The sequence below is a fragment of the Lagopus leucura genome, unplaced genomic scaffold, assembly GCF_019238085.1.
Source record: "Lagopus leucura isolate 7727_CA_CO unplaced genomic scaffold, USGS_WTPT01 Super-Scaffold_100004, whole genome shotgun sequence".
Lineage (NCBI taxonomy): Eukaryota > Metazoa > Chordata > Aves > Galliformes > Phasianidae > Lagopus > Lagopus leucura.
In genome coordinates this window covers 36,761,678-36,786,874 of record NW_024962264.1, presented here as the reverse complement: position 1 = coordinate 36,786,874, position 25,197 = coordinate 36,761,678, and the positions used below count along the sequence as shown (strand labels likewise).

General features: G+C 37.6%; 1 protein-coding gene across 1 annotated transcript; it reads right to left on the bottom strand.

The window, feature by feature from the left end:
• Positions 1-300: 300 nt before the first annotated feature.
• Positions 301-25,197, bottom strand: ZGRF1 (zinc finger GRF-type containing 1). The gene is made up of 28 exons (XM_042870636.1): positions 25,125-25,197; positions 24,723-24,796; positions 24,520-24,600; positions 24,358-24,414; positions 23,738-23,923; positions 20,267-22,430; positions 19,886-19,962; positions 19,007-19,108; positions 17,819-17,921; positions 17,630-17,736; positions 17,254-17,386; positions 15,643-16,292; positions 14,645-14,783; positions 13,885-14,069; positions 13,257-13,444; positions 12,443-12,582; positions 11,379-11,525; positions 9,883-9,997; positions 8,683-8,942; positions 7,443-7,602; positions 6,735-6,812; positions 5,734-5,881; positions 4,633-4,760; positions 4,230-4,353; positions 3,619-3,795; positions 3,344-3,478; positions 2,109-2,370; positions 301-870 (listed from the first exon to the last, which is right to left on the bottom strand). Exons 2-28 carry the CDS (start codon positions 24,741-24,743, stop codon positions 755-757), a joined length of 6,183 nt encoding a protein of 2,060 aa, XP_042726570.1. The 5' UTR covers positions 24,744-24,796; positions 25,125-25,197; the 3' UTR covers positions 301-754.

Genomic DNA, 25,197 nt, shown 5'->3' with positions numbered 1-25,197 from the left:
ATTAGCATCTTTCATATTTACAAGAGCAGTGTGGGCTGCCGGGCTTTAGAGAAAGGCGAGAGAAAGAGGGGGCATATGCTGAAATGGATTTAGCATTTGAAAGAGAGAAAAGAGATCGGATAAATACACTTAAACGAGGATTTAGTTTTACTCCCGTTGCGTCCTAATGGATTGTTGATTGAGATTTTAGGGAGCGAGAGCCGAGGTGTCAGCAGCGCAGCACGGCACAACGCGGGCCGCTCCCGGCGGCGGGCGGCGCCACCTGGCGGCCGGCGGGGCTGCACCGAGCCGGGTGGAGCTGTTGAATTGCGAGGATTGAATAAACCGAGGGCATGGCATTTTCTTTGACAAAACGATGTTGCATTGGGCCTTTTTATCGTTAGAGCCATGCGCTTGGCTTTGAATGATTTGTAAATACACAAAGTGACACTTGTTTTTACAACAGGTTTGATACGCATGCAGCCTAAATAACAACAAAACACTAATAATGCAATTAGGTACTTCATAGGCTTAGTTATTAAATAATTCATACTAATATTAATAATAGAATGAAAGGGATTTCAGATGCCTTGCAGTTCCTATATTCTTTAGTTTTAGTCATTCAAACAAGGGGCTGCCAAAACAGAAGAATTAAACAGATGCAAATAAGATTTCCCCACATTAAACATTAAATATTACATTCACACTTTTATAGACATTAGGTCATTTTTATAGACACACCATTCATATATTGTCAAAATAAAATGCACACGTTTTATTTTTCCTTTTTCTTACTCTGTTCCTCTTCCTTCTTTTCCTCCAAGTAGTGCTTCAGAATGTCGTTCAGCTGCTGCTCACACTGGCTTACATGTTGCAATCCGTTTTCTTGCCCTGAAAGCAATATTCAATAGGATAATTACGTATCACTTCACAGCGTCCATCACGTAGTTGCTGTGTGGCAATGAGAACATCTATTTCCCAAAATGTATCAAATGGCTATCATATTTCTACATCATTGTTCTTCACCTACTTGGTTGCCAACTAAGTAGACAGAATAAAATTAGTATTTTGGCACTTCTCTTGTAGTGAGTTCTTATCTGGTGTTTCAGAGACTAAAAACTCCTTCTGTAGTATCTGCTTAGGTGGGGCCTCCCTGTGCGAAGAGCAGACGTGTGTCTGCAAAGACACCCCAGTGGGTGCTGGGGAGTTGGATTCAGACAGCTTATTGAAGACATTTTAGAAACTGGGACTTTCTCTTGCTTCTCTCATTCAATGAGAGTTGATAAGGCAAAAGTTAGGATGAAATGTACTCATGCTTTGAGATGTGAAATGATTTCCCAGTTGTCTTCCCCTTGTTTAGCATGTACTACTCAGAAATAGAGCTACATTGCTTTACAATGTGTTCCTGCCTGGGTCTGCTATGTAAAAACCAAATCGGTAAAGCACTAGAAATGCAGTAGTCATCTCCAGATCTCCTTGCCAGAGTACTTTGTCCATCTATCTGATGCCATCAAGAGAAGAAAAAAGAAGTCCCATCACTAGATAACAAAAATACTTAGCATATAAAAGCAGTTTGATGATAGAACTGCAAACAAGCAACTTTTGTGCTTGTGATCTACTTGCAATATACAATGGGAATATATATATATGTATATATATATAATGGGAGTATATATAGAAATATACTGTATTTTGTGTAGTGTGCTGTATGGGAACTGTTGAGTCACGGCCTGAACCACTGATTGATCACCTGATGAAAGGACTGAGTCAGCCCTGGGAGCACAGGTGAAGGCAATTCAGCTGTGCGATCAGAAAGCGGTGGAGCCTGGCTGAACCTCTCTTAGCTCCCATTTAAGGGCTGACTGGCACTGGGGAAGGATCTCTTTCTGGAGATCCCTCCTTTGTGGAGTCTGTCTTGCAAACCTAGATCTTTGGCTACAGGTAAGCATTCCTTCCCTGTTTGTTTCTTTTCCTGTTTTCACCATGATAATCTTTCCAGCTGTAACACCAACTGTAACATATGCATGCTATACGTTATGAAGGATGTATTCTGTATAGTATACAGCATATTGTCTAATTTTAAAAGATGAGCTATAGGTTTTTGAAAATAAAGGAAAAGAATGTAATACCTTTGCAGTGATTAATTACTCTTTCATAGAGTCTGTTCTTACTTAAGCAGGCCAGATTCCCAACAATCAGGAGATGCCTCTTTGCCCTTGTCAATGCAACATTCATTCTCTTTTCTGAGTCTGTGAATCCAGTTTGTCTTGTTCTTACACATGACAGAACAACGATCTCCTTCTCAGCTCCTTGGAATGCATCTACAGTGGACACCTGGACAGCCTTCACTGGAAAAGCCTCGGAATGTGCACTCCTAAGCAAGTTCTGTATCTGTAGACAAACAAATATGGATGTTGATGAATTATGCTGCTCCGTCAGTTATTTGTCTTGAGCAAAAGCTACAAGTCTGAGCCTACACAAGATGCAAATTAAGCAATTATGAAGTGCAATGACAATATATCTTCAGCTACCTACAGTAAAATACTATGGAATGAGACTGCATTTGATAAAATGCTGGTCTGCTCAGTGTGACAAACTGTGCTTGCATTTAGTAATCACAGCAGCCCGTATCATGCCCCGAGTGACTGAGTGAGGTACAACTGCAGCCTTGCTATGCAGGTCTCTCCATTATCTGTCCTTGTCATGCATATCAATCTGTAATGGCACCCACATCAAATATTGAAATTATTATTATTAAAGTTATTTAATTTTCCAAATTTTCTAAGTGGGCAGGTGTATGGGAACTATTGAGTCATGGCCTGAACCACTGATCGATCACCTGGGGAAAGAACCTGTCAGCCATGGGAGCACAGCTGAAGGCAATTCATGTGTGTGACTGGAAGGAGTGGAGCCTGGCTGCACCTCTCTTAGGCCTCATAGAAGGGCTGATTGCCACTGGAGAAGGATCTCTTGCTGGAGATCCCTCTCTGGGATCTCTCTGGAGCTTTCCCCCGTGAACATAGATTTTTGGAGATGGGTGAGCAGTCCTTTTTTCCTTTCCTTATTACACCTTTCTATTGCGTTAGTCTTTTTGACATTGTATCTTTTGTATTACCATTTTATCATGTTGTTCTCATTATTACAGCAGGAAAAAAGGAATTTATTTTTTTTTAATAAAAAAACTGAAGGTTGAGTAGAGGAATAAAAGATATCTTTTTTTTTTTTTTTAAACAAGAAAGATAAACTAAACTCTAGTTTACTTTTTAGCACTTTTCTTACTTCTTGTTCATTATTCTTGGTTGAAATGGAGCCTTTGTTTAGAACAAACTTACAGATGTTTTTATCAATGGTGTATTGTACAAACCTTGTACATCTGTGATTTGTAAAAAGTAATCACACCCACTGCAGATCCGTGTATTCCACTTGCAATCAGAGACTGGATAAGCTTGACTATAAAATGAACTTCTGCTGTGTTATAAAAGCTGTTGTCGCTTTCAATCTGGAAATAGGGAAAATTTCTAATTCAGTTCTCATGAGTAGCAGTTAAAATACACTTAATTGCACAGTAAGAATGCAAGCAGAATGGAGGAAACCCTACAACATGGTCTTTTTAAATGAAAAAATGTTGGGAAAACTTACTTGCTCCAGCCCGCTAACACTATAAAAACATAGTGTTGGAAGCCAATCCAGTAAAGGACTTCTTTCCTTCTCAGAAATGCCATCTATCAGGTTTCCTTCGTAGAACAGCTCATTGGCTATGGCACTAATAGCAGGGTGGCATCGATATTGTGTCCGTAGCAGTATTGTTTTATGTCCCTAAAGGATTATGATGTAGAGAGATGATGTATGATGAAGAAGAAAAATAATTTCTTCCTATTTTGAAATGCCAGCTTGGTCAAACAAAAAATAGAAACAATTCCTGCAAGAAGCAGACTTAATCTTCACACTAATAACAAAAGTTAGAAGAAATGCTGTAGCCTCTAATTCCTCTACATGGATCGAAACCTGAACGTAAAGATCAGGAGAAATAATCTGTCACTGTTTCTTGTTTTTGTTTTACATTTATTATGCAATGTCTGTGCATTGTGCAAATAACATTTACAGAGAGCTGCACCAAAATGGAATCTACTTGATTCAGAAGCAGGCTGAAATGCTGATTCTCTGACACCTAAATCAGAAGTCTTAGTGACTTCAGTGGACCTGGAATTTTATCTTCTATCTTTAGAAAAGAGGTGGTTAGCAGTACATACCATTAAGCAAAGCCGATCAAAGAGAGTCTGTTCTAGTCCTTTATCATGAATGCTCTCAGACCCTTGAATAGTTGGTGGCAGTTGCTTAGGATCTCCAACAAGGACTAGCTTTTCACACTGAAACCTAAATAAGAATGTTATTAAAAAAGCCTTTTAAAAAGGTTCTAAAGAATGGATGTTAAACTATTTGTAATGAAACTGCAACTCCCTTCATCGCTCTTCTTTCCAAAGTTAAAATAACACACTAACACAAGAAAAGCATCTAAAAGCATGCCTCAATTTGTAATTACTCTTCTTAAGGTGAGACTTTAGAATTTGTGTTCATAAAAAGAATCACAGTTTGGTGATTTGAGGCCGTGTCACTGCTAACTAACTCAGCTAAAACGCAAAAGGATGGTGGTACCTTGCAATAGGGAGGAGAGAAGTAGGTTCAGTCATCTGACTGCACTCATCCAGCACCACTACAGGAAACTGAAGAGTATCCAAGCAAGGGAATGGGCAGGCAGCACAGGTCACTCCAACCACTTTTACCTTTGTCATTAGTAAAAGAAAAATCGATAGAGAAACATTATGATCGTTAAGCAGTCTCTATGCAGTACGTGACTGTAACTCCGGCAATGGAATACACTTCAATTAATTTTTAGCTATTCTACTACATGCTATGTTACACTCAGTTTCAAAAAATTAAATTCTAACTGCAGGTAAAAGATGGCGTATGCAAAGAGGAGGTTAAGATTTCTCATGTTTGGTGCATTTCTACGTTAGAACCATTCACAAATTCCTGGATTTCAAGGCCAGAACAGGTCAGCCACAGAAAGAGTTCAAATTACACAATTCTCCAAAACCTTTTGAGCCCCAGTACCAGAAACAGCAGCACTGATCACTAGGAACAAGCACAAAAAACCCACAATGCTCAAATCTGCTCTATTAAAATTGCTCTACAACACCCTCAAATCACTTGAGTCTAGAAATGAGGGAAGAGAAGCAAATAACTGAGAATCAGAAGGTTTTTCCACAGGAAGTGGTAGTTTTAAAATGTAATGCTTTGATGAAAAGTTACTTAAAAATATATTTGAAAAAACATTCTTGGCAGCTGATTCTCAGTTGTAGTTTAACTCAATTTAATTAATTCCTTACCTTTTACCTTTATGACTATATAAATTTTAGTTTTGAAGTAACAATGCAGATAAGCAACATTCAGTAATTTTTCTCTCCTTGTAAACTGTGGTGATGATGTTGGAACAGACTGCAGTAAATTCAGAATAGGTTTCTCTCTCATAATTTATCATTAAATAGGAACTGCAAGTACAACTCAAGTCAGAAGCATGTAAGATATTAAGCTGTACTGGTAGAATCAAAGCTGTCCTATTCTGAACATTCATTTCAAAACTTGAGGTGCTAGGCAGTCTCTCAGAGCCAGAGAGGATTCCCAGTTTCCATTTGCTGGGCCTTGCAGGTAAGGCATATAAAGATTGCTTTCCCATCCCACCCACTTTGACTGTACCTGTTGCAATGCATTTTTATTGGTCCCCAGTTTATGTCGCTCAATACTCTTCCTTACATACATTTTTTCAGCTGGAGCTAAATCTTCTTTCAGGAGAGCAAGAAGTTCTTTTAACTGTTCATTTTCATTTCCTGAGCCTGCATGTAAACTTAAAAGATTTCATAACATGCATTAAAATGACTAAAAATAACATTGTTTTTAGTGTTTAGTTAACACACAGTATACAAAAACTAGTGCAACACAAACGTATTTTACAACAATTTATTAATATATACTAGCTGAGATAAACTAGTAAAATACTTGCTTTAAAACAGACCTTTATCCCACCAGCTCAAACCCACTGCCTTAATCAAAGATGTGCAGTAAATGACTCCCCCAAGCTCTTACAGTTGATTTCAGCATGGAGTACAAGTGCGGAGAAAATTTTCACTCCCGTACTTTTTGTACCCTTGGCGTTCTGTTTATACCACAGAATGGTAATTTTATCTTTAATTCACCTTGAACTGCACTTAATTCCCTCCATAGTTTTGAAAGTGCAGTGTAGGTCACTGAGTTTTAAATAGTCAAATGACAGACCCCAGGACACTTATGCTGTATGCATTGGAGATGCCTTGTGTAAGAAGTACAGTGTTAACAAGCTGTTACTATTAATTCTCTGAGCATTAAATGTATTGCTTCCTCCTAGTCCTTATCACTACAACAATACATATATATCCTGAGTCTTTTTTTTTTTTGCTTTTCCTCTGTGTAAACTGCCAAATCTCTCACTGTTGTTAATTTGTTCTCTATTGATTTCCATTTAAAAGCATTATTCCTATTCAGTAACAAGCCACGTGCCTAAATCAAGATAAAATTTACCCACTGTGTGGGAGTAGGTGGAGAGAATAAGATAGTCATATTACAGTCTCATTTTGAATGACTTCAAGATAGTGTGCATGCTGTAAAATAACTATCATGAATCATATAATTGGCTCAGATCCCATAAGGGTTAGCATACTTACCTACGGGGAAGAATTGCTTTGGCAATTTTCCTAATACTTCCCACTCTGATGAAATCCTCAAATCCAAGATCAAGTAGACTTCAAAGAATAAGAGATGATACACGTTAGGAAAAGGTAGGCATTAATTTTGAAAAACACAAAAGATTTTTTCTGTGAAATGAAGAATATAAACTTCAACAACTTACCAGACCAAAGTAATGTGAACCACAGTCAGATAAATAGTAATCAAACCAAATTACCTCATTGTGATTTGTCTCAAAAAATGCTCAATTCGTTTATGATTCTCAACTTGTACTCAGTGTTTCTCCCTTTATCTTTCCAACAGTCTTAACCTCTAACATTTTCTTCTTTTGGTATTTGGTGAAGCTTCCCAAGTCTGATCTCCCCCCTGCCACTGTTATTTCCTTAAGCTTCCTGAGCATTCCTAATTTCTGTCTTGGGTGGATTCTAATAGTAAATGTGGTGATAGTGTGAGATTGGGCTCATATAAAACAGTCCAGCTAGTCTTACATGGTCTCCTAGAATAGGCAGACTGTGCGAAGGAGCAAGAGTAAAGTTAAATCCCCAATTGCAGTAATTTATAGGGAAAGAATGCACATATAATCCAAGGTATTATACTGGAAATACTAGCATAATTACCAGTAACATTTAAGTGCACTGTTGTCTTTCGAACAACATTTTGTCAAATCTTAATTCACAGTGACCTACCACAGCAGTATCCTGTCAACAGCAACATTAGTGGAAGAAGCAATCAGGAGTTTCCATGGAGCTAGCTCTGGACCCTCATTAGCTTCACTGCTTTCAAAGAGCTGGACTAGGAACAAGATCACAACAGACAGCAAGTAGCTCTTTCCAGCTCCAAAAACACCTGGTATGTTAGAAGAAAAAGCCAAAAGTTCACATGAAGATTTTCTAGAAATGCAGTTTTGATCAACTATTCTAACATAATTTTACCTTGTGATAATATTGTGCTGTAATTCCTGTAAGAAACATTGCTTGCACTTGCTTCAGTAGCTGAAAGTATCAAGGGGCAACCAGTTGGCTTACACTTTACTGCACGTGTTGTTTTTATTTATTTGCATGCATCTCTCCTACTATGGCCTCACGTACACAATAAAAAAATTGTGGTGATGATGTTTTCTTTCTAATCATTCTAATTAAATTAATGCAGCAATAGCTAAACTACATTTTGGGCAATGGAAATGTAATCCACACGAAGACTGTTATTATTGGCCATGCATATATTTTTGCCAGGATCTAAAAACTTATGAGAACTCCATCTCAATACTGATTTGAAAAAGTTTTTTAAAAAATTGAATTAAGATGTTACTCATGTATGCATGCTGAAAAGAGATAAAACAAGGATATAAGGAAGTATAGAACAAGGAAAAAAATAACAAAAAGTTTATATGATAATTTAGCAAAGCTTATCCATGATGACAAGTATTTTAATATGAAAAAATAAGCAGAAGACAATCCTAACTTTATATAGAAATTTTGCTAGGAAGGATCTCTACACATAAGGTAAAATACTGCAAAAGGCAGGACGCAAATTCAAGGATCAAAAGTTCTGTGCTGACAGAACATATGTTATGATTCTAATGTCAAGGCCCTTACCAGAAGGACCTCGTGCAAGGCATGATTTTTTTAAGGAAATGCATGAACAGTAGTGTTATAGAAGTGCTGAAAAGGACATTCCATACACAGAGGCAGTTGATTCAATGCATCTTTTTTTATACTACCTTTAACAATAAGTCATTGTTTACCCAGACTTAAGGATTTCTTTTTAAGTCTGTGTAGGACTGTAAATATATGAATACAAAGGCAGCTAGTCTACTGTTTTGTCACTGAGAGAATTTAGGGATATTTCACTAATGTTGGTGTTACATATCAACTAGCATTTTTGCAAAGAATAAAATAGCAAATGTTACAATTATTTGCTATATACCATGTATGATTGTGATAGGGAAAATCTGATGTTCTTCCACTGATTTCATATTTTCATGTGAGGACATCATCTGAGCTATGTGAATCAGAGATGTAGCTTGATCTGGATTCAGTGAGAACGTTAGGATCATCTTTTCAGCTAGTTGCATTGCCACTTCAGAGCTGACAGAGCCGTATATCTTTTTGCGTGCCACGCTCATGGCAGGTGGAATAAATTTTCTTCTGTTTATTCTCCTAGAAGGCTTTTCAGAATCACGATTCCTAAGAAAAATTAACAAACAAAAGCTGTGTTATAATACTGCATGTGTATGAATTGCATCTCATTGTTCTGATGTTCTCTCACCTATGTCAAAATGCTGGTGCATTATAATGAACAATTGACATAGAAGGAAGTTGCTGCCCTCTTCATCTTGATGTGCACCTGGACTGTATATTCCTGCCTCTTATTACTTCTCAAGGGAAGTCTGTATCATACTAAACAGGTTTCTGGGCTTTTATCCCACTTGGTGCGAGTTTAGACTTTCCTGTCTTACTCAAGCCTGACAGAATTAAGAGTGGTAGAATCATGTAGTCAGAGGTAGCAGGGGTTCACATTCACTTGTTTTATACTGTGACTCACAAAATCATATAAAGGTTGGAAAAGACCTCTGTGATCATCTAGTCCAACTCTCCACCTACCACCAATATTGCTGTAGAGGAAATGCTAAGTCATGGTCTGAGCCAGTGATTGGCAGGGCCAACCTAGGGGAGCTCAGGTGCATGCAATGAGCCTGAGTGACTGGAAGGGGTGGAGCCAGGATCCACCCCTTCTCAGAGCTCATTTAAGGGTTGGCAGTGAAAGCAGGGGCATCTCTTGCTAAAGATCTCTGCCTACCTGAGGCCTTCTAAAGGTAAGCAGCTCTTTTCCTCCATTTCTGCATCCATGGATGCTGCACTTGTGCTTGTTCTCATTTGCCGCAGCCGAAGATTTTGCCACCCTGCTGTTATCGTGGTACTTTTCATCCCATTCTAGTGTTACAATTGCCTACTAAACTATGCCCTTAAGTACTACGTCTACGCATTTTCTTGAACATCTCCAGGGATGGTGACTTCATCACTTCTCTGGAAGTCCACTTTTAATAGAGCAAACTCAATGGCTTTTTTTTTTTCCTGTACTTCTTTACCTATCATTTATTTACACTGGCATTAAACAGTAACTTACATTTTTAGTAGATATGGTATTAGTGGTAATGTAGATGGATTGAAGTATTCTTCCATGTTTCTTAAGGATATAAGCTCACCACTGGCATTACAAGCTAGCAAGGCGTGAACTGATGCTGAAAAAGCCACAGAAAAATAAAATTAAGAAAAAATGAAATAAGCCAAGCTTTCAAATCAGGTAGAGAAGTTAATTAGAAAATGCTGAATTAGTCCTGCTGCATTACTTATGGTCACAAATTAAGTCAGGAGCAAAATCTTGCTAAGGAAAAAATAAACATGGAACTGTGATTTAACAACATTGAGATTGCAAAGCTACATATTAACTCTTCTAGGCACTGACAGCTTATGAGATCCAGTCCTGCACTTCACGTGCAGGGAACAAATGAAACCAAACCTCCAACTGCCTTTGAAGTCTACAATTTCATAGCAAGTATGCCCACAAAAACATGTGCCATTCTATTTATCTTTATGAATGTAACTCAGAATGAGAGTTTAATCTTAATGTAGGCTCACTGGAATGTTCCTTGCAGGATCTCTGTCTAATAATTACATAGAAAGCCTAAACAATATTAATTTGTAGGCTTAAAACATTCAATTAACCTGATTGAGTAGTATGAATAAAGTCTCTAGTGATCACACAAACAATTTTCACGCTGCATTCCAGCTCCAGAATGGCATTCTTCATCTCTCTTTCCTTATTTTTTTAATAGTTTTGTTCAACAGGAAAAAAAAAAATACCTTTTGCATCACCTTTGGCTGCAAACTTGTTGTTCTGTTGAGCGATCTTTGGCAGACCCACACTGTTTTTCTGTACTTAAAGCCCTTACCCACTAACCTCACTGTTCACAAAACACTGATATCAAGATATGGAAAAAATACCCCAAACAAAAATGTTAAAAACCAAAATAGAGAATAGTAGCAACTTATTTGAGAACACTTTGCTAAAAATATAATGGTCAGTGGTTTATTGAAAACTACCTTGATACTATTATTTTCTGTTTAAAATACAATGATAGTAACATGAAGTAGAGAGATTTGTTTTTTTCTTTAATTTTAAAACTTTTTTTTTTTTTTTTTTCAGTTATTCCAGATTGCAGTGAAAAAATGAACTGAGAGGAACACTGGGATAGCCAAATCACAGACTTAACACTCTTTTTATGTAAGTACAAATGCTGTATAGTGAATTACTTGAGCTTTTTATTTTAGGATGGTAACAACATGTACTGGCCAATACCTACATTCTCACAGCCAAATTGCACTCTCTATATGCCATCTGTATTATCCTCATCTCTTCATAATCCATCCAGAATTTATTACCAATTACTCTGCAGCTTTCAGTGCACTACATATTGTATTCAAATTACATACTAAAAAAAATTACTGTGAATAAAATCATGCACTAGGTTTGAGAAACTCAAATCTCATCCTTCATAGCTAGTCATATTTTTTTCCAACAATAGTTTTCCACATTTCTTAATTATTTAGAGTAAAACTTACTATGTGAGTGCCAGTTTGAGGGGTAATAGCCTTTCAGTGGTAGGAGTTCTACTTCATTGTTATGGGTTGGTCCAAAGAAAGCACTACTTGCAATGAAAGTATCAAGGGGATCAAAATTCAGAGTCTTCGAAACAACCCAAATATCATCTGTGAAAACAATAGAGTTCTCATCAACTTCTAAAAATCCAATCTCTTTTAAACTAAAGGAAGTCAGATAAAAAAGTGAAACATCTTCTAGGCTGTAAATTAAATGACTGCAAAGTGAGGGATATTTAAGTCCTAAATATATGTTAGTTCAGTTCACAAAAAGGAAATAACTTGAATTATCAATTTGTCAGGTACTCCCTGTCCAAAATTCATTGTAGTGGTAAAGCTCTCTCCTTAATGCACTTCTGACAAATCCTAAGCGTTATTAATTCTGATAGTATTCAGAGCAAATCGCTTCAATATACTACAAATCTAGTTATCTACTTGGTTTTCTTCCCTTTCAAAGGCATCAGATTGTGACCTACAAATGTTCAGCTTTGCTAGGCACGTCTGCTGAGACTACTCTAGGCCATACATATTTACCTATAACAAATTTGACTAGCTAATTTTCCATTCACAAGTTCTCCTTTTGCAGAGTTGAAGAATTTTAAACCAGCATAAACCTGATCTGTTGGAGTATTCTAGAATCTGGGATAAAGCATTCAATGCCTAATTTCTTTAGTGACATTCTATAGCAAAATGATCAAACTAGGAAAACATGCATATCAATTGTACAAGTACTGAGGCAATCTGGGTCAACTCACCGAATGCCCTCTGGCTCTGTGACATGTCAGAAAGTTAGACAAAATAGGCAACACCTACTGAAACACCAATTCTTACATCAAGTTTTCCTTCGCTGTATTCTACTTGAATATTGGGGCTTTCTTGAAAATTCAGCTATTTACAGATTTCATACAGTCCAAATCTAAAGAATCTAAATTATATCAACATTTACAAAAGAAACTCAAAAGAAAATCAAAAAGGCACAACATGAACATAAACATAGACTATTATTCTGATGCTTAAATTTTTCTTACCTTTGCTATAGAGAGAATAATGCTCCTTACTGCTTAGCTTGAGGTACAGTTTATTTTTGGAGTCCCCATCAGAATCAGCATGCATGTTTGTAAGTTTCTTGAGCTTACTACACCATCGTGTTCGAATTTCATACCCTTTCCTGTTAAATTGCAATTTCCAGAAAAAGCATGTAATCATTTGGTACATTACAGGTTCATTCCATAGAAATAAGAAGGTGCCACAGATAGGACCAGACTAAGCAGCACAGATTTTTGGATGTTCATCTTAGTAAGGCTTAAATAAATGTATCTTGACCTCTGACACTCAGCTAAAATCAAATTTCCCCTAAATTTTACAGCATAGAAGAGCCTCAGATATGGCCTCTAACATTACATTTAGAATACGTATGTTATATCCAGAGAAGTGTGGGTTTTTTTTTTCGTTTTAAAGATTATCAACCTGGTATCTTGAATATATGTCTGTTTTTAAAAAAAGCATCACTAGGAACAATAAAACAAAGTCTGTCCCAAATTCCCCTTAAGAAAGATTAAACAGTAATTCAGATGCAACCATCATGAGAATTTTTGCTAAGCAATTGATAAAACTGCTGGTAAGCAGTTTTTCCTCATGGAAAAGAGTACTTACCTGAAATGACGCTGTTGTGAATAATAATCCTTTACTTATTTGGCTTTTACACTTCTACACAGAACTGCAAGCTCTTTAAACACAGTCAGTGTGTCTGTTACATGTTACTTAAATCCAACGTTAGCAGCATTTTTACAGACCTTGCAGTTCACATAGCACCCATGAAAGATGTACGCCGTATCAGAATACCTCACAAAAAGCTGGCATCCATCAAAGACAAAAATCTTTTGATTTCGGAGGTACGCTCCAATACTTTTTACATCATGAAGCACTACGCTCGGTGTGAATTTTATTTGTGCAGGGTTCACTTCTTCCATCCATTTGAAAAATGAACAGCGCTCAGCTCTTGGGGCATCACAGGCATAGAACAGACGGCCCTAGGGAGGCAGGAGAGGGAGATCTTAAACAAACACTTTAAACAAGCAAGTTTAAAAAAAAAAAAAGAGCAATTGAGCAGTACTACTTGCTATATAAATATCAGATAAACATCTGTGTTTTCAGCTTGTATAAAATGTGAAACATCTGTTTCTCAAGCCAGCTTGTATAATTACAGCTTAAAGAAATCCAATATAATCTAACAAATTATTAATTGAAGGCTTTCTCTCACATATATGAAGCTCTTTCTCTATGGAGAAAACCATTACATCAGCAGTTCTGGACAAGAACAGCTACTACCAATGATCTTAAAAGTGATCACTGTAACACATCACTTTAACTTGTAATTATAACTCACTGAGAACTGTGCTGGAATTGTTCATGCAACATGGTCTATACTGCAAACATCCCAAACTGCAAACAGACAAGAAATAAACAGCACCTTGTTTTGACCTTCTTTTTTAACCACAAGAACCTTAGCAGGACGCATGTGATCACAGAGTGGAACGCAGCTTTCTTTGCTCTCGCTTTGCTCATCTTTCAATGAGGTGTAAAATGATATATCCACTTTCGAAAGAGCGTTGTGAAATCTCTGCGACAGCTCAAAAAGCATTATGTTTAAATGTTCTTGGCGTAGAAAGGAGAACAGAAGAGCAATTAATATAGCTTTAAAATGTTTACGTGTACACAGCATTTAGACACGCATTTTCATTTGAAATGTTCAGTTCCATATTTAAATCAAAGTAATTAATCTTAGTACTAAAAGAACATGCAGCCTGCAAAATTCACATATCGTACATGAAATAAACTTGTTCTAAGCGCCTTACTTGCGTATAAATGAAGTTTAAATTTGTATCTCCAAATGAAGCAAATGCTGAATACCAGTAGCTCAGAAGGTTAGATAGGACTGGTAAACAGGTGCAAGGTTGCATCTTTGAAAAAGTATACTAATCTTTCAGTTTGTCTTTGTGATTTTGAGTATAGACTGAATATATTTGTGTGTGTGTGTATATATATATATATATATATATGAGTGTATACATATGCATACAGAGATGTGTATAGATCCAAGTTCAGATACAAAGAGTTGTTCCAACAGACAATGCCAATTATATCTTTTCCTTTCAACCTGCTTTTGTGAAGCTTCAAAAATACATGGTGTACAAGTGACAGCATTTTACATAGCATGGTGTTAGACGTACCTGTCAAAGCAGCTTTAAAAACCTGTTTGTAGTGAACGTGAGACTGAAACTCAGTTGGTATGGCAATCTTTCTTTTAGGAAGATTAGCATGTTTTACTTTATCTGCATTAGGAAAAGACAACTCAGAAACTGTTATATCCTAAAAATAAATAAATAAATAGGCTGTTAAAAGCTTGCAAAATCTTGAGGGAGGTAAATTTTCATAAATGTCTACTGTACAGATCTGTCAAAAACAGATTTTTCAGGACCTTGTTCTGCAACCAGAAGTTTCAAGATGAAGTTTTTCAAAAGCAAAATACAAAGCTCCTCTAGCACAAACATTTGCAGAACTTGTTACTAGGAGTATGGAAATGTACTTGGAACTGTAGCACAGTGAGTTGGAAGTATCATTTAAGATGCACACTGAAGTTAAAATTTGTTCCTGGCAAAACAGCTTGTGTTCTTAAGAACACACGTTCGTTTTGTTGTTTTTATTTTCTTCAATGTTCTCCTTTTTTTTAAAAAAAAAAAAGTCTACCAGTCACAAGCAGCTGTGCCAACTGCTAATTCTGTAGGCCCTTATTCAGTGTTTTAACTTGTGTTGCCATTGTTGAAATTATGATACTTGCAGCATCTTAAAATTACTTTGAGGCAGGACGTGAATGTTCATGAAAATAATGCTGATTTCACAATTAAGAATACCTATTGGGAATGTGTTCTTTCCAACAAAATATGAAAAAGCCCATTGTAGTGATTTATCATCTCCTTGCCATCAACATTCAGACTAAAAAAAAAAAAAATCAATCTGGCACCATGTAGACTGAGGAATTACCTTCATAAAGATTTGGCCACAGTTTAAAAATTCCATTTGCAGCAGAATCTCTTTTGTGCTACTGCATACACAGAAACATCTCATCCTATCATACTGATAATATCTTGCAGGAAATCAGATAAATTAAGTTGCTTTGTCCAAAAAAATGCATTTCTGTTAAATTGTATCTGCTTGAACAGTTACACACCTGGACCTCTCCTGTTACAGTGCAGCAGGTTAGATGACTCAACACCTTTTGTGCTGGTTCAGTTAAAGGAGTCTGATTTAAGTGACAAGAAAGTAAATTCCTTTCTGAAATCAAATCTTGGTTGGTGCTATCTGCACAGCATTCACCAAGTATGCTCTTTGCTGTCAGCAGAGGTACAGAGCCGGGAGCGTTGCTGTTCACAGTGCTGCTCTGGCTCTCTCCTGTGTCACCCGGCAGCATTCCAAGGACATTCTCAGCATAGATGTCATTGGTCGCGTCCATATCGTTGCTGTTTTGAGTTATCAGGTCACTATGAGCGCTGTTTAGATATTTTACCCACTTGCTTTGTCTATACTGGGAAGTCACATTTGAGAATACTGGGTGCACAGACTTTCTTTGTCTGTCTTCCGTACACTCCTCAAACACGGAGGTTTCATAATTCCTGTCCTCAGGGCCAGAAGCACTCATGGAAAACTCTGCTGGCTCGCTGCTCAAACTGGCTACTAAAAAGCCATTAGATTGCTGGACCTCCTCACTGTCGGTTAGGAAAAAATTGTTGGGAATCTTCTCAGTGGCAGCAACAGTGACAGGTGGAATTTGTGTTTTAACTGTGGAGTTGCATTCCTCTGGATAGCTGTCTTGTTCCCATGCTGTAGAGGAAATACATCCTGTAAGCAACTTTGTGTACTTGCAGATGGCACGTTAACTTTAGAGGCACAAAGAATTAAGATAAAGAAATAATTCCAAGTACTTCCTTTTACCACCTATCTTGTAACTGACAGGTTCTTTCTATTGCCCCTGTATCGTGCCATCCATACTACATTTCCACATAAAATAAGATTTCAAATATGATTCTTCTATTATTTTAATTCATATATTCTGAACACATTTCTATAAGCACTCTACTTCTCTGTAAATAAAAAGGTAGAAATTATTCAAATAGAGTATCTGCTATCAAAGTTATAAATCTGATATTTTTGGTGGCTTAGTGATGACAGAGGCCAAATAGTAAACAAACAGCTTAACACCTATTCCTTTTTACTAAAAAGTGCACAAAATTAATGTTAATGTGGATAAAAAGATTTCTAGTACCAAATTCATCACTTTGGCTAAATTTGCTACCAGTAAGAAGTGGTAGTCAGTGATCAGTGTCCATGTAATCACTGAAAATGGGTTAGCAGGCAGCTGAACATGGATTCAAACTAAAGCAGGCAATTAAGTGAAAGCATAAATGTGAATTAAAAGTTTTGCTTACAGCCTTATTTCCCTCTCTGAACAGGAAGGCAATTTTTCCTTATACAGTTGGATCTGTATACTTAAGTTTCTCCCATGGAGAATATATGGGTAGGAATGGGGTGGGAAGTATGAAAAAGGCTAGTTGAGGTGGTTTGGAATAAAAGGGAATGGAATAGAAAATTGTGCTTAGAAATCTGAAATACACATATGGGGGAGAAAAGTGTATCAAACAAAACAAACCCTGTAGTTATACAGACATCAGTGTACTTCAGAACTCAGTTTTTCTTCTTATAGTGCAACTCAGTGCTTCAAAAATCATCACAGACTTTGTAGGAAAAACATTATAAAATACAATTATAAACTATAAACTCTTACTGAAAATGCCTTCTGGAAGTTCTGAATCACTAGGTAGGTTCCTGTAAATCAGAGGTTCCTGAATGTCTTGAACGCTTCCTTTTTTTCCTGAAGCTGGAGAAACTGAGGAGTTCAATTGCACTGATGAAATAATCTACAGAATGAAGAATTAGCATTTCAAGTGAATGATTAGAGGGAAGAAAAAAAAAAAGTGGGGGGGAAAAAAATGAAGAAACCTACCCTTGATGAGAGCTCTTTTATCACTATTCTCCCCCTTATCATTCTAGACAATTGAAATGTCTCAGAGTCAAGATGAAAAAGTAACAAATTAGACATGAAGTTGCTACCATGAACACAGGAAGCAAAACCAAAAAGCTCTACAAGAGTCAGGTCGCACCTTGCCAGGTTCCCATGAGGTCCACTGTGTTTCTTCCAAATCAGAATGTGATGGTGAGCTTGACGCTATCCACTGTGGAACTTCAGAACACACATTCAGTGCTGGTGCTAGGACATGCAAAGGACAGAAGTCAGGCAGAATAATTGTTCAGATGCCAACGACTGCCATTCTACATTCACTTGCACTTACAGGAGTGACCTGCTACTGAGTCTTTAATGTTAAACTTCTTTTGAAAATTCTCCTCTCTGATAAAATTCATATAGTCCTCATGAAGACTTCTTGAATCTGGAGACTGTTTCAAAAAAGTATCAGTAAAATCTTGTTAGAAATTGAACTTTTTATCCTCCTTATAAATAACATCTTTGTGCAAAGGTCTCATTTCTAATTACAAAATGGTAACTAGCCTATCCTGGAATTGGAAAAAAAAAAAATCAGTTTTCTTCCAGCAGTTTCAATACTGAAATACATAGAGCATTAGAAAAACATGCTTTATTTAACATTGCATCTCATGTTTCTCTGCGTCCATGAGAAGTAATAATAATTTCTCATAATCCAAGAAAGAATGTTTTAATCTTTGTTCTGAAACTCTCCAAAAACTATACACAAAACTTCAAATGCACCAAAAACAATTCTACAAAACCTCATTGTCACTCTTCCCTTCAAGGAATCTCTTTTTTTAATATCACACACGTTATAAATTCTTTAAATGAAATAGATTGAAGAATCATAAAAACTAAGTTACATGTTGCAAATACATAACTCTGCAACAATAAGTGAAATTAATTACGCTCAACTGCAGTATTACATTTGGACCAAGGTTAGTAAGAATAACTTGGAAAAAAATTGCTTTACCTCTCTGAAGTCAGAAAGAACATAATTGCATGAAAATGGAGGTGACAAAAATCTCTCAGCTGCAAACTCCATATTGTTTGGGTACGGCTGCCATCCTAGCTGTGAGCAGGGAGCTCTCAACATTGTCTCGCTAGACGCTGATCCCTTTATTTGGTGCCCTTGAAACTCAACAGGCTACACAATACACTGGAATTATTAACTGAAAATAAGTACTGTTCAGGAACTATCTACAGCCAACAAAGCACTTTTCAGAGATGCAACAAAAATAACCTCTTCAAAACTGCGGGGGAACAACAGACTATGCTTTTGAAGGTATCTGTATCTTGCTGACCCACAATTCAGCAGCAAGAAAGTTTTCTGTACAAATCTCTCAAATCCCACAAAGTTGTGACGTTCTGACACAACGTGATCTGAGAAGCTGGCTAAATATTTATTAGAACTTATTGTAATACATTGAAAATACTAAGCTACTGGCTTGAATGTTAACACTGTTCATCACACTTCAGTTTCACAGAGAAACTGTACCTTCCACTGGCAGTCAGGTGTCCTAGGGTCTCTTTGGCCCAGTGCTTTCAGTGGAACACACAGCTCAGTTTTCTGTAATAAATCAACCTTACAGTTAGGCTGCTATAAAAGTATCAAATGCTAATTAGCTTAACAGTTTAATAACCCTTCAGGGTATAAAAAATTAAGCTAATATATCTGAAGATTTTTCCAAAGACCTCATATACTTATAAAACAGAAGGTGTTGCAAATGAAAAGGGAGAAGCAGAAGAATTTTAGATAGTTTTTTTTTTTTTTCTGTTAAGAAGAGATTGAAAGAAAACGACTATTAACAGCATTTCACAAAAATTAGTGTGAATCATCAAAAATAAACAGATTGATAGTGCATCTCAGTGCTAAAACTCGTAGGAAGTTCCATGCATTCTAAAAAGTGATGGAAGGGGGGAAAAAAAAAAAAAAGAAAAAACAAGATGGTAAATATAGTGGCAAAGTACTCAAGTAACTATAATTACTTGTATTAAACATAACAAGATATTACAGTTTGTACTAAGTACACTTCTAGTCTCTAGAACACTTACTAGAAATAAGGTCTGCAAGATGACCACCTCCTTTCCAAGGAAGCAGTTGAGTCACCATCCCTGGATGTGCTTAAGAACTGTTTGGACGTGGTGCTCAGGGACACGATTGAGCAGTTGGTTGTTAGTTGGGGTAGTATGGTCAGGTTGTGGTTGGACTTGATGGTCTTTAAGGGTCTTTTCCAACCTGAGCAATTTTATGATTCTATGACATGTTTTGTTTACTATCAGTTTCTTAGTTGATCCAGGAAGAGGTTTGGTAAAAAAAAAAAAATATATATATGTATTTTGTAGCAACAGATATATGTAATCAAAAACTGGTTACCAAATTGCCAGAAGAATCAACGCATGAAGATGCCTGTATACTTTCTGAGTAAGGCATTTCTGTAAACCGTTTTATAGCTACAAGACATGGAAAAGCATAATAAGATACAGCAGTCACTTATCATAAAACAAAATCTGAATAATTTAATGATCTTGCACCTTTTTCCCATGTAAAGAACTGTACAGTTAACTGAATTAAATAAAACAGGGAAACAGATTTGGGGGCCACACCAGTGCCTTAAAGGCTGAACATTGTGAGATGTAGCTTTTGTAACATAGTGCTACAAAAGTATGACTTCTGAATGTTAATTGTTCAGCAGGAGAGATGGGAGTGCAGAAGTCAACCCGGAAGAGTCAGTCATGAAACAGAAACTGATCTAACCTTCATCTTTGGTAAGTAGTTCAAGTATCTCTTTAGAAGTCTCTGCTTCATGAAACACACTATTATTTTCCTTCATCATTTGTAAGCTGTCTAGTGCTGTGCTACATTGATACAAAGTTCTTAGAAGAGTGATATTGTTTACCAAGTCGGGAAGATCTGATGAATTTTCAGCCTTTGCCATGGATTTCAGGCAATCCATTTCTATTCTTTCACCTTTGCAGGCTCCAAGAGGGACATTCATGCTCTCCAGATTTTCAAACTCTGTTTCATCCATTTCTGCTTCTTCTGAAGCTGAGCGACCTTTCCCTAAAGGACAGATAGCACTTCTGGAAATAAGAGTACTTTCCTTATTCAAAATGCCAGACAGATTTTGATGATCTTCTGTAACATATTGGGATGAGCCACAGCAAGATTCAGAGTTTTGTGACAAAGTCAGCATAGGGCTATCTGGTTTGATGTGATCAATTTTAGTTCCCCAGAAATGTTCTAAATCAAGATCTGGGGATTTTGTGCATTCAAGCTGTATAACATCTTCTTCAGCCTTTTCCTCTGCTGTAGAAATTATACTGGAAGCAGTACGTGAAATATTTTCAGTTTTATCAAACATTCCAGTTTTAGGGTGACATTTAACATTTGTGTCACCAGGAAAAAGATCAAAGTGCTTGCTTTTTATTCCTGATGTGCCATTAATGGTAAGTGCTGCACAGCCACCAAGATCCTTTTTATTGTTCACAGCTTCAATACTTCCTAGGCTTCCATTAATCTCTTTTAAGTTGTTTCTGTCATCCAAAAGTTCCACTTCAATCTTGGTCTGGTTTGAAGAGTCTTCCATAATTCTCTCTGTATCTGTAACATTGTTACAGAACTGTAATGGCATTTGCACAGTGCAGTGATTGCCATCTTTTTCTACATCATATGTTGAACACTTGATTTCTTCCTTTTTGCAGTGTGTCATCACTTCAAAGCAAGAATTAAATCTCAGTGCAGTATTTTGTGCCCTATCTTCTCCCTCTAAGCAATCTGCACTTTCTGAAAGCATGTCTTCTTCAGTGAGCTCTTTCTTATTTCTTTCACAGTGCTCTCCATTGTCCATATCATGAAAATCAAAAGCTCCCAGCAGGTCAAAATTAACTTCCATCACCTGTTTATCTGGACTACAGTCTCCATCACATGTACTTAATTCCTGCTTTGCATTTCCATTTTCAGTCACTGTTACATATTCAGAGAGCTCTAAGTCACTAGGCATTCTTTCTGAGTTTTGTTTCAGCTGAAGGTCACTTTGAGATTTGATTGATGAATTATCCTGAAGACCATTAATTGCCAAATGCTCTCTGTATCTGGAGAGAGGTTTTTCAAAGGTGACTGGACTTGCTGAACAAGAAGAGACAAATAGGCTGTCGCTCACTCTGTTTATGGTTGATTCAGATAGTACAGAACTGTTTGTCCTGCAGGAATCTTGTAAGTCTTGGCCTAAACTATTAGCCTTTTCGTTATGTCTTTGCCCTGTGATTTCTTTATCACAAGGTTCAGATGAATTAATAAGCAAACGTTCCTTTTTATCATTTACCATTTCCTTTGTAAAAGGCAAGTGCTGAATATTTTGAGCAATCTTTTTGTCAGAGTTGACAGAAAAGGCAGGCAGGATTGTGCTTTTTAGGTTATACAAACTATTTATGTTTTCCACTGCTTGAAATCTATGACATTCTGTGACTTCAGATGTTACTTGCTCTCCACAGACCTGTGGTTTAGATTTCAAAAGGGCTATGATCTGTGCTGTGCTCCTGATGTTCTGTGACACTGCCCCATGACCAGTTGTCCAACTACTAGACTTGGTGTGCCCACTAATTAGAGGAGACTCTGGCTTTACCATGGACTGATCAGAATTTTTCTTCTCTATTTCATTACATGTATGAAGAAATGGAAGTGAAACCACTGAGGAGGGAGTCACACGATCTCTATTATCTGTACCTCCATCTTCATGCAAGTCTGCAGATAAGCTTGTTTCTGCTTTCTTCTTGTAAATAGTAGAAAATAAGGGAGAGGTAATATAAAACCTGGATGGAAAAGGATCCTGACTCTGCTCAGATATAGGTGATACTGCCGTTCTTTCTCCGTCTTCTGCTGTCGATACTTTCTTTTCAACCTGACGTGGCCCTTGGAAACCCTACGAGAGGAACTTAAAGTTACTTCTACTCAGAAAACAACTTCACATTTCATAAGCAAAAGATGAAAATTGAGCACATTCCATAAGATATATTCACAGAATCATAGGAGTTGGGAGGGACCTCTGGAGATCATCTAATCTAATCCCTTGCTAAAGCAGGTTCCCTACAGGAGATTGCATAGGAAAGCATCCAGGTGAGTCTTGAATTGAGTCTCTCCAGAGAAGATTCCATACCCTCTCTGAGCGGCCTGTTTCGTGCTCTGTCACCCTCACAATAAAGAAGTTTTTCCTGAGGCTCAGAGGGAACTACCTGTTTTGCAGTTTGTGCCCATTACCCCTTGTTCTGTGTCTGGGCACCACCAAAAAGAGCCTGGCCCCATCCACTTGGCTCATGCCCTTTAAATATTAATAAGCATTGATAACATCCTGTTGTGGTTTTGTGATTTTTGTTGTCAGTATTCCACTTCAGAACATAATGTAAAACAGTGGGAGTTAAAGAGTTAATGTTCTGGTTCTGTGGACTGCCTTTGTTGGCATTTTGGGTTCTCAGAGGGGAGAAGCAGCATTCCCAGAGGACCTGGGCAGAAGAATAAAGGTGGAGCACCTGGCAGGACATCAGCCGTCATCCTTCTCTGACTCGCTCTCTCTCGGTTTGCCCTGGAGAAAAGCACGTGCATCCCCTGTAGTCCCCTAGCTAAGATCTCACACTTTTCTCTCTGTGTTTGTTGAATTTAGTAAATTACTGTTCCCCCGCAGATTGTTGCTGTTGTTTTCCTTTTAGACACATCTGCCCTCTGTCTTCCCTCCTCCGGGAGCACACCGCCAGCAAAGTGCCTTGCCTCATTTTGGTCCAGGGCTGGCCACTGCTATGCAGAAAGGGGTGGGCTGATTTTTTTTTTCTCTTCAACCCGCCCCCCCCCCCCCTTTGTCTCCTTCTGGGCTTGTGCCTCTGTCATGGACTAAGTTATTTAGAGACAAGTGTGTGACAGATTCCTCTCTCAATCTTCTCCAACTCCAAACTGTCTTGGTTGACTCAGATAAAGCAGCACATGTATAACAATTCCACGGGCATATAAAAATAATCACAATCCTTGCAGTTTTCACAGCAGCTTTAGTAATAGTAATTCTACTAAGCTAACCAAAGATTTAAAGAGCCTTGGAAAAAATTGCTACTGGTGACATGACTTGACTTATAGTTCCAAAAAAAGGTAGGAAGATATTATCTATATATTTACTATTCCATTTAAAAGTGCCTTTTGTGTTTTAAAATGTATGCTAATGTCAGACAAATTTTGAAACAGACATACTGTAAACTTCCTCTTTAAGCCAACAGACAGATGTCTTGGAGGCAGAACTGCAGGCTTTAAACCACGTCTATTCAAATCTACTATTTCAGCTTTCCTTGGTTGATCTCCACAAGATTTTTCCTTCATTTTTGCTTCTTCAACCATGATCAGATATCGTTCACTTTCTAAATTATCTCCAGAATTCACCTAGGAAAAGAGAATGCAATAGTGTGTATGTAATAGTGCTATTTAGGAAACTACAGATCTTCTAAATATTGTATTTACTCAAATGTAAATTTTTTAGAACTGTAACATTTTATACCCAACACATCACAACCACTGTATATATAGTTAGATTAATTAATAATGGAGAACATTAGCACCTAGTTATGTTCATTTAATACATTACTATGATATACTGCTTTTACCCAACCCATGTAATTCCATGAATCCTCTACATTTGTTCTGGAAAACCAACAGTAAGTTCTATCAGCAATTGAAAGCATTTTTAGTTTTCCATTATTTGCACTACAACTGCCAGAATGCTGGGGAAAAAAACCACCTTAATCGCCAAACAAACAGGAATTTGAAATGCAAACCACAGTAATAAGCATAAATACCAAGCTCCAAATAAAATATACCTGGGATTTTACAAACATACTCTCCAAATATTGTCCTTTATCATCAAGCAAGATTGCCTGCAAGGAAAAATAAATGGAATTAAAAAAATCAGTTTTACTTCACAGGTCGACTAAATGGCCACTGACTGTCTAGCAAATGGTATTAAATCTAAAGATGCTCACCCTATTTTCTCCAGGTCTAATCCTCAGAATTCCATCTTGCCATGTTTTTGATTTTTTCATTTTTTGGTGAGTGTATAACACCTGATGTAAAAGGGTGAGATGTTTGAACAGTCATAAGTTTAAAAAAAAAAAAAAAAGTTTAAATAACACAGCAACATCATTTGATTGATTTTTCCTTAGTGACATAGTGTTAAAAAACTTACAGTAAATTCTTGAGAAGCCATTGCTTCGGCAGAATGGTCCTTCAACAGCTTATTTCACAAATGCTTCATACAGCCTGAGGGACAGGGAAAGGCTCAGAATAAACCGGTGTTTAATAAAGCCAGAAACCGCTAACAGAAGAACGTTGTCACCGGTTCACCAGCTCCCACACTGCGAACCGGCCATGCGTGCGGGTCTGAGGTGGCTGACAGTGACAGCACAGCTACAACTGCCCTGAGGGGATCGGCAGCGCTCCCTCAGCCCTACAAACACGGGAGGAGCGGGACGCGCAGCGATGCAACTCGGAGAGGCCCACGCAAACGCGTTACGCACCCCAAGGGCGCTGCGGCGCTGCCCCCCCGCCACCCACTCAGAGCCCGAAGCGCCCCACAGCCGCCGCGCACCTGAGGCGGCCGCCGCCGTCCCGCCGCGCTCCGAACTTCCCGCCACAGCGCCTGACGTCACCACGCCCCGACG